The sequence below is a fragment of the Drosophila guanche genome, unplaced genomic scaffold (genome assembly GCF_900245975.1).
Source record: "Drosophila guanche unplaced genomic scaffold, DGUA_6, whole genome shotgun sequence".
Lineage (NCBI taxonomy): Eukaryota > Metazoa > Arthropoda > Insecta > Diptera > Drosophilidae > Drosophila > Drosophila guanche.
Window position 1 is genome coordinate 4,726,799 of NW_022995751.1, and position 15,739 is coordinate 4,742,537.

Genomic DNA, 15,739 nt, shown 5'->3' on the forward strand with positions numbered 1-15,739 from the left:
ACAACTTGAGTTAGGCAGCTGAATTTAAAACCGTAAACTATCCGTATATTTATATCCGTTTTATCTTTTATTTCTTGCAAATAGAAGACCAAGATATTTTTTTCCTGAACTTTCTACATATTCGACAAGCTTCATAATATTCCTGGTTACCACATGACTGACAATGGGCCAACGATATTATGAGATATGCTCATAAATGTTAAGTCTAAGAAAACTTGCTAATATTTGCTAAAAACATGTTATTCCTAGATATAGTTATACTGGCAATAATTAATGGAAATAGGGTATACAAATGAACAGAATGCCGGTTGACAAGCAACAAGTGGTCAAATACGTAGCACTCCATTCCTATTTACGTCTGATGGTTATATTCTCTTGACCTTTTTAGGTTGAAACTTATTTTGGTAACAAAGGAACAAAAATAAGTTCTCCAAACTAGCAGATCTTGTGGAGAATTGATTGCTTAATCAAATGAAATTAGAAAATTTAGTGCTGAGAGTCCTAGCTAGCAGGTAATATTTAATAGAATATCAAGTTCAAGGAAAACTATTTAGATTTAATGGTATGTTTACGGTATATTTTGAAAAGGAAAAGTTATGTTTTGGTATATTTTCGAGGGTCAGACGATAACCGCGGTTACCGGACGAAATAATTTGTTTTTAACTATTTTTAAATGACAACGTTGCTGCGGGCCTGCCGACGGCCGGCTATTGCGGTCACATACAACAATGGCTACTTACGAGCAAGCCCACCAAACGGAACACACGATCGTCGCCTGGCATCAACAGATGCCGCGGCAGCAGCGGCAACTGTCCAACTCTCCAATGCCAGCGGTCTAGTCGGATTTTGGCAGACTCTGTCGAACAGCACGCCAGTGGCCTACATGCAGGATGCACTTATCCAGATCCACGACTACAGTGGCCTGCCCTGGTGGTCCTCCATTGTGCTGTCCACGTTCCTGTTTCGAGGAGTCGTCACGTTGCCGCTGACGATTTACCAGCACAAAATAACGGCGCGCATTGAGCGGCTAGCCCTGGAAATGCCGGCCATAGTGGAGGAGCTAAAGCGGGAGGCTGCGATGGCCAAGCAAAAGTTCAAGTGGAGCGACAAGCAAACGACAGCCGTCTACAGGCGTTCGGTTTGCATAACAGAAACAATTTCATTGAACACTTGCTAAATTCCCCCTTCCTTGCAGATCAAGAAGCAATGGCAGACCCTGATAGTGCGCGACAACTGCCATCCCATGAAGACAATCATCGTGTTGTGGGGTCAGATTCCGTTGTGGATTTTCCAGTCTGTTGCCCTGCGCAATTTGGTCTACATGCTGCCGGATCCGACGACGCTGCAAGCCCAAATAACCGCCACAGAAATGACAATTGGCGGCTTTGGCTGGATACCAAACCTCACTGTGGTGGACAATTCCTATATACTGCCAGTGGCCCTGGGCCTGCTCAATCTGAGCATCATAGAGCTGCAATCCATGTCGAGAACACGAACGCCCACGCGTCTGCAGAAGATTTCCACTAATGTGTTTCGCGGACTGAGCCTCGTGATGGTTCCCGTGGCCTGCACCGTGCCCTCGGCTCTGTGTGTGTACTGGGTGGCCTCCAGCAGCTTTGGCTTGGCCCAAAATATGCTGCTGCTCTCCCCCGAAGTGCGACGTGCGGTGGGAATACCCAAAACGCAAACGGAACTGAGTCAACCCTACGATCAGATCTGGCTAAAGATACAGCAAAGAGTGGGACTGGCTGAGCAGACGCCGCCAGCAGATAAGCCAGCAGCCAAGTGATCCACTACCCCCATACCCTAGTCATTCTAGTCTAAATTAGGTGAAACATAAGTTGTTTGTTGAATGCAAATACAAACAGAGAGCAGGGCAGCCATAAAATGCAACTTTGCGCCACTGTAAATCATCGCGGAGGAGCATCCATGCCATCCCATCCCATTCATTATCAGCAGTAGCAGAGCATCACCATAAATATATGTGAGGGAAAAACCCTCGAAAAAAGAATACAAACAAAAATGCAGCGATAAGGCAGTAAAAACAAAAAGGTCTTGAAGATTACTAAAACAGATAATTCCCGACTCAATTGGCTATGTGCGGCGAGAGCGACCGAGTCTCATCAGCATCTATCAACGAACAGGGAGCAGAGATAGAGATTCTCCTTCTATCAATTGAAACGCGAGCCGAGCGCTGAGTCAGTTGAGGCTGAGACTTGAGCGGGATCACAACTGAAAACAGAAATTCAAACGCGTTTCGGGCAACATCTTTAAACAGTCGCTATCAGTAGCTGTGGAATATAAAGGAATATACATACAAAATCTATATTCAAGAAAACAGAAACGAAAAACATGGCCAAGTGGCTTTTGGGCCTTTGGTTGGTGCTCCTCCTGTATAATGTGAGTATTTGATGGAGTCTGGAATCCGCCCTGAATCAGCTTTGCCAATTGTAAACAGGAAGTGATTGCGCACTTGAATTGATCCTAATTTACAAGCTAAAACCCTCAAAGATCAATCTTAATTGATGTTTTTCAATAATAATTTCATAATTATGCCATCGACAGGGGCATGAGGCGAATGCTTATCATTCTGGCGGCTACCGGACGACAGGCAGCGATCAATCGGAACAAGTCGGGTTATCGGCAGGCCACTCGACGCACGGGAACATTCAAGAGCAGCCCATCTACGAACGACCATCGGGTGGAGGAGGCGCAGGAGGAGCATGTCCGCCGCAGTTCTCGGGTGTGGTGGCCTATCCCTATGACTGCCATCGCTATGTAAACTGCCACCATGGCAGTCCCACCATCCAAACCTGTGCACCCGGCACACTGTTTAATGCCCAAACATTGGTCTGCGATCATCCCAGCAATGTGGCATGTGCAGCGCCAGCGGCAGCTCAGCCAAATCGATCAGCGCGTCTGAGGGAACTCGATGCAGAGCCGAGATGTACGCCTGGAGTGATTGGCTTGCAGCCACATCCCACGGATTGCACAAAGTTCCTCAACTGCGCCAATGGACAAGCCTTTGTGCAGGACTGCGGACCGGGCACGGCATTCAGTCCATCCGCCCTCATCTGTGTCCACAAGAGCACCGTCGACTGTGGCGCAGGAGCAACCGGACAGGGTATGTATGATTAATGCTCACCACTTTGCCCCCTAACTAACACTTGGGTCAGGCTACCCACAAGTCTCCTCGGAGGTTCCCAGCTGTCCCCCCGGTCTGCGTGGCCTTCATCAGCATCATCATGATCCGCAGAAGTATCTGGTTTGCGGCATTGGTGTTCAAGCGAGGGTGGAGACATGTCCCCATGGGCACATCTTCGATGCCCACCAGTTGGTATGTGTTTTTTCAGCCTCCTCTGCCCAGTCGTCGTCCTGTAAGTCGAATTTCATTTCTGATTTTTATATTGCTTATGCCTTTGCTTTGCTTTGGGTTCATTTGCTTTTCCATTTGGGGTTTGATTTGCTTTTCATATGCTATTCCATGCCTTTGCTTTTGGCTGCTTTTGCTTTTTTATTGCTTGAAATTATAATCCTTACTCCACTGCCCTGTCCTAGCTGCTGCTTTCGCTTCTGCCGAGCATCACTTAAGGGATCTACTGTGCCCTGCTGGCGCGAATGGTCTCTTTGTACATCCCTTCGATCAGACGAGATTCCTGAATTGCAAAGACGGCAAAGTGGCCGTTCAGAGCTGTCAGCCGGGCTTTGTGTTCAGCATATCCAAGGGCTATTGTCAGCTGAAATCTCAGTTGGTCTTCAGCGATTATGTGACTTTAATTATCTCTGAGGTCAGCTTTGAGTATTGTAAGTCCCCCATTCGGTCAGACTCTCAATCATCTTTCTTAACCTTTTACCCTCTCTCAGCTCTGATGCTTACCGCATGTCCTGGTGGCTTAGAAGGCCTTCATCTGTATCCCTATGATGCGGGAAAATATGTTCGCTGCTCCGCCAACGGGCAAATGTCCATCCTCGAGTGTGGCCCACAGTTGGCCTTCAGTTTGTCGCAAAGAGAATGTCGGCCGCGTCATCAAGTGTACATTGGGGATCGTGTGAGGTTTTGGCAGGAATTAGAAGTTCAGACGACGGGCTATAATTATCAGGAAACGCAGAGTTCAGCTCTGGTATCCCTGCTCAAAGCTTGTCCCCTCAATCTTCAGGGCAACTATCCCTATCCCTTCCATGCCGGGCACTTTGTCAAGTGTCAGAATGGCCAGCTCCAGGTGGAATGTTGTCCAACTGGCTTTGTGTTCAGTCTGTCCCAGCGGGTGTGTGCCGCCCGTCATCTTCTCCCTGCCCATGACTATTTGGATTACGATTATCTCAGCGTTGAGTTCTCCAGTAAGCCGAAACCTTAACTCTCCTATCCGTTGATCCGTTGTGACTCTTCCCCGTTTGCAGCTGAATTTATGCAGGATTTCACAGCGGTTACATGTCCTCCGCAGAGCAGGGGCTACTATCTGCATCCCTTCGACTGCAGCAAGTATCTCAAGTGCCTTAATCAGCAGACTGTCGTCGAAAGCTGTCCACAGTCGCAGGTGTTCAGCATCTCCCAGCAGCGTTGTGTGGCCAAGAATCAACTGGCCGCCAACTACGATCGCGTGGAGTATCTGCGGGAGGCGCAACATGAACTCAGTGAAGGGCGACAGTCGCATGGAACGAATCTGAATGTAAATCTGGACGTTGCTTCATGTCCTCCGGGTGCTACTGGTCTGCAAGCCCATCCCTATGACTGCAGCAAGTTCCTCAACTGCGCCAATGGTCAGACCTCTGTGCAGAGCTGTGGGCCGGGAACTGCCTGGAGCACTGCCAGCAGCACTTGTGACTTTGCCCACAAAGTGGACTGCAGCGGCAGGAGTGCTGCTCAGAGTGGTGCAACATACCGCAGCGGTTCCACGCAGCCTTCCAGTGAGTCCAATCCTTTCCGCTTTATCCTTTCATCTGCTTTACCATCTTGGGGTTTCCATTCTTTGCTCTATCTACTTTTGGTATAAACTCTTATCCTTGTGCCCCCTTCTCAGCCACTCCTGCGACTTCTGTGGCGACGATTGCCAACGATCTGCTGTGTCCTGCGGGCGTGGATGGACTCTTCGTCCATCCGTTCGATCAAACCAAGTTCCTCAATTGTAAGGCCGGCAAGGTGGCCGTGCAGGGCTGTCAGCCTGGCTATGTCTTCAGCATATCCAAGGGGCAGTGCCAGCTCAAGTCACAATTGGTTTACTCCGACTATGTGACGTACATCGTCTCGGAGATCAGCTACGAGTATTGTAAGTCGTGTCACGGGTGTCCAGTCTCTCCATTTACACTTTGCCTCCACCAGCAATGATTCTCTCCGCTTGTCCGGGTGGCACCGATGGCCTTCATCTCTATCCCTACGATGCTGGCAAATATGTTCGCTGCTCCGCTGGCAAGATGTCCATCGTCGAGTGTGGTCCACAGTTGGCTTTCAGTTTGTCGCAAAAGGCCTGCCGTCCGCGGCGTCAAGTAACTGCTGGAGATCGGGTCAAGTTCTGGGAGGAGCTGCAGGTGCAGACCACTTACAGCTATCAGGACAGTCAGACGTTGCAATCTCCCCTGCGATCGTGTCCACGCAGTCTCCAAGGCAACTTCCCCTATCCCTTCCATGCGGGTCACTTTGTCAAGTGTCAGAATGGACTGCTCCAGGTGGAGTCTTGTCCCCCCGGCTTCGTCTTCAGTCTGTCCCAGCGGGTGTGTGCGGCTCGTCATCTGCTCTCTGTCCATGATTATCTGGATTATGTTTAGCTCAACATTTCGGGACAGTTTTCAAGTAAGCTTCTGTCACTTTCCCACTGATTCGAGTTCAGCTGATCGTCTCCTCCCTCCTGCTGTAGCTGACTTTATGCAGGATCTTACCATGATCACGTGTCCTCCCCGTAGCCAGGGCTATTACTTGCATCCCTTTGACTGCACCAAGTATGTCATCTGCTGGGATCAACAGGCAGCCATCGAGAGCTGCAAGAAGGGCGAAGTGTTTAGCATCTCGCAGCAGCTGTGCGTGGCCAGGGACAAGGTGACGGCGGCCTACGATCGCGTGGAGTATCTGAGCGAAACGCAGCACGAACTGAGCGAAGAGGCGGAAGTGGAGATGCCAAACGGGCCTGGCAGAGGCTACCCACTTCCACTTGATGGTGGTTATCAGCCACAGCCTTCAGGAGTGCCATTGAATGGGGGATATCAGCCTCGACCTTCAGGACAGCCACTGGATGGCAGATATCAGCCACAGCCTTCAGGAGTGCCATTGAATGGGGGATATCAGCCTCGACCTTCAGGGCAGCCACTGGATGGCAGAAATCAGCCACAACCTTCCGGAGTGCCATTGAATGGGGGATATCAGCCTCGACCTTCAGGACAGCCACTGGATGGCAGGTATCAGCCACAACCTACCGCACCTGCACTCGATGAAGCCTACGGACAATCGCAGGGCAGAGGTTTCTCCGAGGTCGGTGTTTACCCGCCACAAACATATCCTGGAAGCGGCTACCCACCTACCGGAGGATACCCGTCACAAGCAACTGGACCGCCCTTTGACGGAGGTGCCGCCTATCGGCCCGCGTCCGCTGCCTTGACGTGTCCACCCCAAGCCACTGGCCTGTTCCCCAATCCCTTCGATGCCATGGGCTATCTGCACTGCATGGAGGGACACACGCTGACAAGGAGATGCTTCAGCAGCGATATCTTTAGCATTTCCCGCGGCTTTTGTGTGCCTCACGAGCAGGTGGCCAGCTGGGATCGCATACCGTACAACCAGCAGAGATCCGTGGAGCAGGCTGGCTGTGAGTAGAGGCTGCCAATCGAGTCCCAAATTGTGTGTCTGACAATGCTCTCTCCCCTCTTGCAGTTGTGCGATGTCCTGTGGGTGCCAGTGGCTACTTCGTGTATCCTTTCGACTGCACAAAGTTCCTGAGCTGCGGCCCGAATGGCATGGTGCTGACCAGCTGTCCGGCAGAGCAACATTTCAGTGTCTTCCACGGGCTGTGCCAGCCCAAGGAGCAGGTGAAGCGCGAGGATCGACTCTACACAAACACCGAGCTGTCGATCATCTACGAGTGGACGCAGCAAATGAAAGCCGAGGGCGCCATACCCGTCTGTCCCGTAGGCATCAGTGGCTCGCTGCCACATCCGCGGATTGCCAGCAAGTTCTTCCGTTGCCAGCCGGGGCAGGCCGAGATCTACGACTGTCCGAGTGGACAGATTTTCAGCATTTCCCGTCGCTTGTGCGAGCCAGATGCCGAGGTGCCCAGCCACGATCGCTGTGACTATATCGTCAGGGGTGATGGCGAAAGGGAAACCTCCTCCTCCTCTTATGGGTGGCGGGATCAGCCGAATGGTTACTAACACTTTGCTGTTGTTCGACTTGTCTTAATTTTTGCTCTTTCCTCATTGCAGACAATCGACAGTCCAAGTCGTACACGACAGCTGGGCAGGATCCGTGGGGCAATCATTATGTGGCGAGGACAACGACCACAACGAGGGTCGTTGGCGATGGTGATCGTTGGAGGGACATGAACATGCAGCGTCCTGCGGGCATTGGCTTCCAACACAGTCCCCAGTATCATGCGAATCAGGCGCAGGGCTGGTCCGGCCAGGGCAGCTCCTACGACCATCGTTCACCCACTCAGAGTGTGCTCTATGTGGAGGGATCGCTACAGCCCAACCGTAATTATCCTACATCTAAGACTCCACTGGCGCCCAGCACTCCTCTGGCACCCATGGCGCCCAACACTCCTGGCCAGGTGGTCTACGCGGTGCCCGTTGAGGAGGAACCTGCTCCTGCACCCATTCCGTCGCGCCACAACTACAGTCCCAGAGTGGAGAACAGCAGATGGCAGCCCATTCCCCCAAAGCAAACACCCAACCAATCAATGCCTCCACTTGCTCCACTCGGCGGACAACAACCCCTGGACCTTGACTACACGCCGGACGATCGACCGACCTACAATCCGTACCAGCCTAGTGGCAGGGAACTCCATTCCAGGGCACACTTAGCAGGACAGCAACCAATCGACTTGGACTACGATCCCCAAGAGCCTCAGGCCTATCCGCGTGCACCCAGTCGGGGTTTGCTGCCACCCAAACAGGACAACGATCAGCTGCCAAGTGAATCGCATCAGATAGACACACGTTTCAATCCAAGTGCCCCACGGCAGCCCCCTAAACCCACTCCCAGCAGCCCACTTCCAGCAGCTCCTTCCGATGAATCGAATCTCTATGGTGGCTTGCTGCCGCCCAATCCCAGTCCGCTGACCACAACAACAAAGAAACCCTCCACGCTGCACGTGTTTCCCATTTATCCTCGCATAGCTAATGCCTCGGTGCCTCTGACTAGCAGGGGCAGTGGCAGTCAGCCTCATTATAGTCCCTCCTATGCGGGCATTGCCCATTCGCGTAATGCCTCCTGGGCCAAGGGGTCCTCAGCGACAACCAGTACAACAACAGCACGACCTGACGATTCCAGCATTGAAGAGGATAACGATTATGAAGAGGAACTTGATTATGAGGCAAACGATCGACCAAGGCCTTATTGGCTTCCAGAGACGACCACAACCGCCAGAAGTGGCTATGCGCCGCCTCCCTTTAATCATAAGTTTTACAGTCCTTCCGAACAGGCACCCACAACGCCTCAATCAGTCTCCCAGCGAGCCACAACGCCTGATCCTGTGTCCCAGCTGGCCATCAGTGAGGCGCTAAAGCTGATGCTGCGTCCCTACTTCAACCACAGTGGCAATGCTCAGGAGCGGCAGGCAAAGCAGGCAGAATTGGCATTAGTTTCTGTGATAAGCAAACCCCCAACGAGCACTAGCACGACCACGACAACTACAACGACAACTCCAAACCCTGTTAGATTAGCGACAACAACAGCCAATCCGGACGATGACGCTGAACTGATTAAAGCCGGGGAACAGGAGAGCTTGGACCTAACTGACGACTCTGACTCTGATTTTGCAGATGCTGGGGAAACGGCCCATACCGAGCAGACCTTAGATCCCACCACGTACCGATCACAGACCGATTACCAGCGGAGCACACGCCGTGCGGCAATCGAGACAACGACAGTCAATTGGCACGCGTCCGGTCACAGTCGTGACTTTCACAGACGTCATCCAAATCCAAATCTACTCAAACCGCACTCGCTGCACCAAAAACACAACCACAACCATCTGCCCCCTCACTCCCCACATCAGCACAGACACCACGAGCATAGTCCCGACTTTCATCGTCGTCATCCAGAGATGCCCAATCCCTTTGCCAATAAAGACAAGCCAGCTGAGTGGGAAGCGCCTGAAGACCCGCAGCAGCCGCAGGAGGAGAACAGCTGGGAGCTGCTGTCCAATCCGAATGCCGAGTCAGCCACACCCAAGATCGGCGTGCGAAGCTCCTTCAGTGACAGCTGCGAATTCGATTGCCAGAATGGGAACTGCGTGACGCTGGACTCGGTCTGCGATGGCTTCAATAACTGCGGCAATCGCAAGGATGAGAGCAACTGCCAGCACTTGGGCTACGAGGTGCGTCTAACTGGCGGCGAGAAGCCACACATGGGTCGCATATCTGTTAAAGGTGAGTCTTAACCAGAGAGTACAAACTCGTTCACTAATCAATTCCTTTCCCTCCCCAGTCAATGGCAAGTGGGGCTATGTCTGCGACGACAAATTCGGCTTGCGGGACGCCGATGTGGTGTGCCGCGAACTGGGCTACAAATTGGGCGCCCAAGAGGTGCGTGGCAGCTCCTTTTATGCACCGGAAGATCAGAACTTCAACTATGCCATGGACGAGGTGGAGTGCCATGGCAACGAGACAATGCTCAAGGATTGTGACTTCAAGGGCTGGGGCGTACACAACTGCGGCGTCGATGAGGTGGCCGGCGTGGCCTGCAAAGTGCCCATGATGAAGTGTCCTAACAACTATTGGCTCTGTCAGACATCCAAGGAGTGCATACCGCCTGCCTTCGTTTGCGATCACACAGCGGACTGTGCGGATAAGTCGGATGAAAGTGCGGCCATTTGTCAGGTGGGTTGAGCGTCAGGAATTCCCATTAGAATCTTATGATGTTTCCTCTCACACACAGGCTCCTGTAGAGTTTCGTTTGGAGGGTGGACGCAGCTCCAATGAGGGCCGATTGGAGGTCAAATATCATGGCGTATGGGGCAGCGTGTGCGATGATGACTTCAATCTGAAGGCCGCCCAAGTGGCATGCAATTCCTTGGGCTACTATGGACCAGCGGTAAGCCAGATCAGTCGAGATCTCTCCATAAAGTTTCACCTTATTCCCTGTTATCCCTTTAGAAACTTGAAAATAAAATCTTTGGCCATGGCAACGGACCCATTTGGCTGGATCAGGTCATGTGCCTGGGCAATGAGATCAGCATCGACAAGTGCAGCCACTGGAACTGGGGCGATCACAACTGCAATCATACCGAGGATGTGGCGCTGCATTGCTCGGCGGGACCGCCGCCGCGTTCAGCCAGTCGCCTCAAGGCGTTGAAGCAGGCGGGAGTTGAGAAGAGCGCTGCCCTGACCTACTCCGACATTGGACTGTGGGAGCGTTCCAGTCGCGCCATGCGCTCGCCTCGTCGCTGTGGCATCTTCAAGGACGATCTGTCGGATGAGTATGCCCACAGCGGGGAGCGTGTGATCAAGGGCAAGACAGCGCGTCGCGGTCGTCATCCCTGGCAGGCTACCATTCGTACACGCGGACGTGGCGGCATCTCCAGCCACTGGTGCGGCGCTGTGGTGATCTCCAAGCGTCATCTACTCACCGCCGCTCATTGTCTCTATGGCAATGCGAAGGATGCGTACTTTGTGCGCGTGGGAGATCATTATGCCAACATTGCCGAGTCCTCCGAGGTGGACACCTTCATTGAGAAGTGGTACACGCACGAGAAGTTCCGCGACGGCACTCACATGAACAATGACATCGCTGTGGTGGTGCTCAAGCGTCCGCTCAAATTCAGCGATTATGTGCAGCCCATCTGTCTGCCGGACAAGAATGCGGTGCTCCAAGCGAATCGAAATTGCACCATTTCCGGCTGGGGTTCCATCAAATCGGGTGTGTCCAGTAAGTTGGGTTATCAATCATAGAGATATCTGGTATACAGCTAATTTTGTTCCCTCTTCCATTGCAGCTCCCGCTCAGGTGCTGAGATCTGCGGAGTTGCCCATTCTGCCGGATGCCACCTGCAAGCAATCGAAAGTCTATGGCTCAGCCATGTCCGAAGGTGTGTTTAATTATAGTTAAATTTGTAAGCCACTCTTAAAAATCTTTAACTTACTTTCAGGCATGTTCTGTGCTGGTTCCATGGATGAGAGCGTAGATGCCTGCGAGGGCGACTCTGGCGGTCCGCTTGTTTGCTCTGATGATGGTACAACTTTTAGCTCCCTGCTAATGTTCAGTATCTTCTGACAATTTCTTCTTCTACTATTTATAGATGGTGAAACCCTGTATGGCTTGATATCTTGGGGACAGCACTGTGGCTACATGAACCGACCGGGTGTCTATGTGCGCGTGAATCATTACATCGATTGGATCTACGAGAAGATCAATGAGAGCTTGTTGCGCTTCTAAGGGGAAACTTCCTTATCGCTTACATGACTTCTATATGTAAAGTTCGAATTTTGTAACAAAACTTGTAATAAATTGTTTTATTTTTGCATATTTCTGTCGTTTGAAATGTCGTTCCCGTATCCAGCGGCATTTTAATGGCATAATCAATGCTAATAAGCGGAACCACAACAACATCAGCGTCAAAACAACAACATTCGCCAGCGACGGCAATGATTTAATTCACAAGTCCGTTGATGTTTTCTTGACTTATCCCCAGTCCCATTCCCATAGCCTTACTCCGATTCCACTCAAGCTGTGGATTTTTCCTCTGTTGCCTCTTGGCTGCCTTTTTGGGGGCAGCCACTGCCACTCGTTTAATTGACGGTCAACTCGGAGCGGACACACACTCAATTGACACCAAGCGACTCGTAGGTCAAAAGGGGGAGTAGGTAGCGGAAGGTGGAAGGGGCGCACGGGGCTGGTGCGAGCTCTGCTTACGCGCCTCGCTTGAGTCACATTGTGCGGGCGTTGCTGGATGATCAGCCCTGGAGAAAAAAGCGCTACAATTAACTTAATTAATATAACAATTTGCCGTTACTGGGCTACGTACGCAGAGCAGAGCGTGCGCAGACATGTACAGTTCTATTCTCTTGCTCTCTTTGTGCTCTGTGCTTCTCTCTCCCACACTGAAAGCGTGCACTCTCACTCTCGCGAGAGATGCTCTCTCTCTCTCTCTCTGCAGCTCTCTCTCCGGCTCTGTGTCGCTGCGCATCCGATCTGAGCTGTCGGTTAAGCTCAGTCCCGTTGTTTTAGTCAGTAGTGAGACTTCAGATAGTGCAGATCACCGATCTAGTGGGGTTATCATCAGCAATCATCATTGCAGCTAGAGCATCCCAATCCACAAGAATGTACACCAGATCCCTGGCAGCATACGGGCTGATCTTCAGCCTCTGCTGGTGTCACATAGCCGGCAATGCGCTGGAGCAATATGGCATCACCTTGCCGGGTGGATCCAGCACAACGGAGCGTATCAATTCGGCAATGCGTTGCATGAACATCAATCCACAGAATTCGGTGGATCTGGAACAGGTGAGGACGGGGGAGAGAACACTCCCAATGATTAGAGGGAATGCCTGGCTGGCTAATGAAATTATTGCTGCTGATTTGTTCTAATTAACCCTTTGCGCCGAATGTGGGCCCAATGTCGAGGGAGGAGCAGTGAGCAGTGAGCAGTCGCAGCCAGCATCGTTTGTGTCCCACTGTAGTGACATTTAATTGAACGCACAGCAAGAGTCGAATGCAAATAGCACACAAATGATGACCCCCATCAGCATTACATTACATTTGCTCTCTCTCTCTCTCTCTCCCACTCCATGGGTGTGTGTATACTCACAACTAATGACCAGAATCTGTCTCTATATAGATAATGGGCCTCTGGTATGGCAGCGAGATCATTGTGCACAGCCAAGACTTTCCCGGCGTCTACGAGTACGATTCGTGCGTGATCATACACCTGGCTGACGTGACCGATCAGGTAAGTGTAGCTGCCCCCAGAGATCTCATCTCAAATCTCATCGAAATTCTCTCTCCCAGATGGTCAACAGTCTCAACAATCGCGGCTATGGCGGAGCTGGTGGCTATGGCTCCCCGGACTACAACCGCAACCAAAACAACTACGGACGTACCCCGACCACACCCTCGTACATGGGCGAGGACGATTATCCGAATCATCAGGGACATGTCAAGCAGAATTATCTGCGTTTGGTGTGGAGCGAACGTGACAATAATCTGGAGTACACTTTCAACTATACGACCCGAACACCTGGTCAGTGGTCCAACATTGGCGATCAACGCGGCAGTCTGGTGACCCTCAACTCCTACACACAATTCACGGGCACCGTGCAGGTGGTCAAAGCGGTCAACGATCACCTGGTGCTGACATTCTGCGGCAACGATGTGAAGAGCTCCATCTACACGGTGGTGTTGTCACGCAATCGCCTGGGACTCAGTGCAGATGTAAGTTGAAGCGAATTCCCAATTAGGTCTGTATCAAACCATAATCTAATATCATTTCTAGGAGCTGCGCAGCATTCGTAACCTTCTCTCACGCCGTGGCCTCTATACGGAAACCATTCGAAAGGTCTGCAATGGCTGCGGGCAACTGGGTGGCAGCATCATCTCGATGCTCCTGCTGCTTCTGCTCGTCTGGGTTCGCGCTCGCTGCCAGTGAGGTCAATCGTTGCCGGCAGCAGCAATCGTATTTAATGAGTCCAGCCATACTATGTTAATTTATGTGTAAACTACTTAAGCAATACAGAGACCAAAAACTAACCCAATCGAGCCACAGTTCACAGCGTTTGCTTCCGCTTTAATTGCCTGTCTTCTTGTCTGTACCAATTAAACCCAATTACCGCGGGCCACAGTCAGATCCGATGACTTAAGCGGGAATTAGTTGGTTATTCGGTTAGTTGTAGGCGTTACATGTATGTACACTTAATTCAATTAGCAATCTAGCAGGGAATTCCACCAGTTAGAATACTTTTTTTGGTACTACCTTTACCCTATCCATACCAAAGATAGAGTCCCAAAAGTAGGCAATGAAAGTTGCTTGCCAAAATTTGTACAACTTGTCGGTGTTTGTTCTTTATATTGGGTCAACACCGTGACACACGTCTGTGTCAATGCCAGTGCCAATCTACATTTCGATTATGGGTTATTATAGCATTGGTTCGCATTTTACACTATCAACACAAGCCGAAAAACTAAAATAAAAACCTTATCAGTGCCCGGCAACTGGCAAAAGAAATTCCACCTGCTGATTCTCTGCTCTTTTGGGTTACAATCTCTTTTATTGTTAGGGTAAGGCCCCCCCGCAATCTATGTCATAAAATCATACAAAACGATAGGCCTCCAAATTTCTTCACAGGCCAAACAAATTCACGCGATTTTCCTCAGACATGGACATCGACACCGCCTGCTAAGAAGCCAAAGTCTGGCGATTACTTTATTTATATTCTTATCTTTCCTCGGCTTTGTTTTCTATTTTGTTTTATTTTCTTCTGTGTTGATAAGTGATTTTTGGCACAGAAAGTGCTAAAAGCTGAATGGGAACAAACTCTCACCGCGTTATCAGTCGCAAGAGCCCAAAAAAAGAAAACAATTGTAAACAAGCTATAGAAAACACTCTTCGATAGCGTGAAAGCGGAAAATTTTTGGCGACAAAATATTCCTTCGGAATATTATTGTGTTCCCCCCATAAGATTAATGTACTTTGCTTTCCCGATTCCCGACCCAGATATTGGAGCATGACGAAGAAATTGCACTATGAGACAACGTGGTAGGAGGTTGTTGATAAGACTGGGAAGGCGGCTTGCTGTAATGAACTTGAACTTGCAATGGGTGCCCAAGCGATGTGATCATCATATCGTCTGTTATTTGTTATTGTTATTTAACTAATTTCGAGCGCACGCTTTTGGCTGGATTTTACAACACATTCAAGCTGATTGCAGTCATAGACCCAACTAGACTCATTCCCATACTCACAGAGGGGGGGTGCCGTCTGACGTTTTGTTTTGAAAGGCAGACTGATAAGAGGACCGAGCGTGCACACGTCGAGAGCTCATGCTAGTGGGCTCAACACACACTACAGAGAGAAGACCCCGAGCCTATACTAGGCATACAATTAGTTGGAATATATCTTAGAGTGCATAATCTAATAGGCAGGATGTGTTTGAGTATTAATATACACTCGTACTCGTATATGGGACAACATGACCTCTGTTTCGTGCCATGAGAGAGCTGTGCGAAAATGTGTCAGCTCGACGAGTAATTATATACAGAATAAATATTCATTGATTTACGTCATTAGGGTATATGGAGTATGTATGATTGCGCAATTATTCAGACGGTATCTTGTGATCTTTGGACTTTGAGCTTCGTATGGGAAGTATTCTTACGAGATTGAGTCTTTAGTTATAACCAGAATACAGCTGAAACACTCCACAGACAGGTAAACACAAAACCCTTTATGGAAAATGCGTCGCAATTGCATTTTATTGCAACGCATCGCAATAGTGGCCCGGGTCTGTCCGGGTGGGTGGCTCTCGGCTTGACTCTGGGCCATAAGCTAATCAATTAACAACCCTTTTAACAGCAGTATCATCAGCGAACAGCTGATAAGCC

General features: G+C 50.4%; 3 protein-coding genes across 4 annotated transcripts; all 3 read left to right on the forward strand.

Moving 5' to 3' along the window:
* The first annotated feature begins 627 nt into the window (after window positions 1-627).
* LOC117587326 (cytochrome c oxidase assembly protein COX18, mitochondrial) lies at window positions 628-2,333 on the forward strand. Its single transcript, XM_034277958.1, has 2 exons — window positions 628-1,138; window positions 1,196-2,333. Exons 1-2 carry the CDS (start codon window positions 674-676, stop codon window positions 1,787-1,789), a joined length of 1,059 nt encoding a protein of 352 aa, XP_034133849.1. The 5' UTR covers window positions 628-673; the 3' UTR covers window positions 1,790-2,333.
* Window positions 2,260-11,584, forward strand: LOC117587324. 2 transcript variants are annotated; one of them, XM_034277955.1, is made up of 13 exons: window positions 2,260-2,400; window positions 2,566-3,124; window positions 3,177-3,377; window positions 3,559-4,338; window positions 5,850-6,791; window positions 6,857-7,345; window positions 7,405-9,573; window positions 9,632-10,023; window positions 10,082-10,237; window positions 10,300-11,071; window positions 11,139-11,231; window positions 11,292-11,375; window positions 11,442-11,584. In XM_034277955.1, the coding sequence occupies exons 1-13, from the start codon at window positions 2,353-2,355 to the stop codon at window positions 11,576-11,578; spliced, it is 6,822 nt and encodes a 2,273-aa protein (XP_034133846.1). In that variant the 5' UTR covers window positions 2,260-2,352; the 3' UTR covers window positions 11,579-11,584. The 2 variants fall into 2 exon arrangements, with proteins under 2 accessions (XP_034133846.1, XP_034133847.1); XM_034277956.1 differs by lacking the exons at window positions 3,177-3,377; window positions 3,559-4,338; window positions 5,850-6,791; window positions 6,857-7,345.
* A 791-nt stretch (window positions 11,585-12,375) lies between these two features.
* Window positions 12,376-13,893, forward strand: LOC117586879. The gene is made up of 4 exons (XM_034277181.1): window positions 12,376-12,646; window positions 12,981-13,091; window positions 13,151-13,573; window positions 13,635-13,893. Exons 1-4 carry the CDS (start codon window positions 12,464-12,466, stop codon window positions 13,785-13,787), a joined length of 870 nt encoding a protein of 289 aa, XP_034133072.1. The 5' UTR covers window positions 12,376-12,463; the 3' UTR covers window positions 13,788-13,893.
* Window positions 13,894-15,739: the final 1,846 nt, after the last annotated feature.

Coding starts and splice junctions, on each gene's coding strand:
- LOC117587326 (XM_034277958.1), top strand. CDS start 674: ATGACAACGTTGCTGCGGGCCTGCCGACGGCCGGCTATTGCGGTCACA. Junction 1,139..1,195: donor CAGCCGTCTACAGGCGTTCG/GTTTGCATAACA, acceptor CCTTCCTTGCAG/ATCAAGAAGCAATGGCAGAC.
- LOC117587324 (XM_034277955.1), top strand. CDS start 2,353: ATGGCCAAGTGGCTTTTGGGCCTTTGGTTGGTGCTCCTCCTGTATAAT. Junction 3,378..3,558: donor CTCTGCCCAGTCGTCGTCCT/GTAAGTCGAATT, acceptor GCCCTGTCCTAG/CTGCTGCTTTCGCTTCTGCC. Junction 10,024..10,081: donor AAAGTGCGGCCATTTGTCAG/GTGGGTTGAGCG, acceptor TCTCACACACAG/GCTCCTGTAGAGTTTCGTTT.
- LOC117586879 (XM_034277181.1), top strand. CDS start 12,464: ATGTACACCAGATCCCTGGCAGCATACGGGCTGATCTTCAGCCTCTGC. Junction 12,647..12,980: donor ATTCGGTGGATCTGGAACAG/GTGAGGACGGGG, acceptor GTCTCTATATAG/ATAATGGGCCTCTGGTATGG. Junction 13,092..13,150: donor TGGCTGACGTGACCGATCAG/GTAAGTGTAGCT, acceptor TCTCTCTCCCAG/ATGGTCAACAGTCTCAACAA.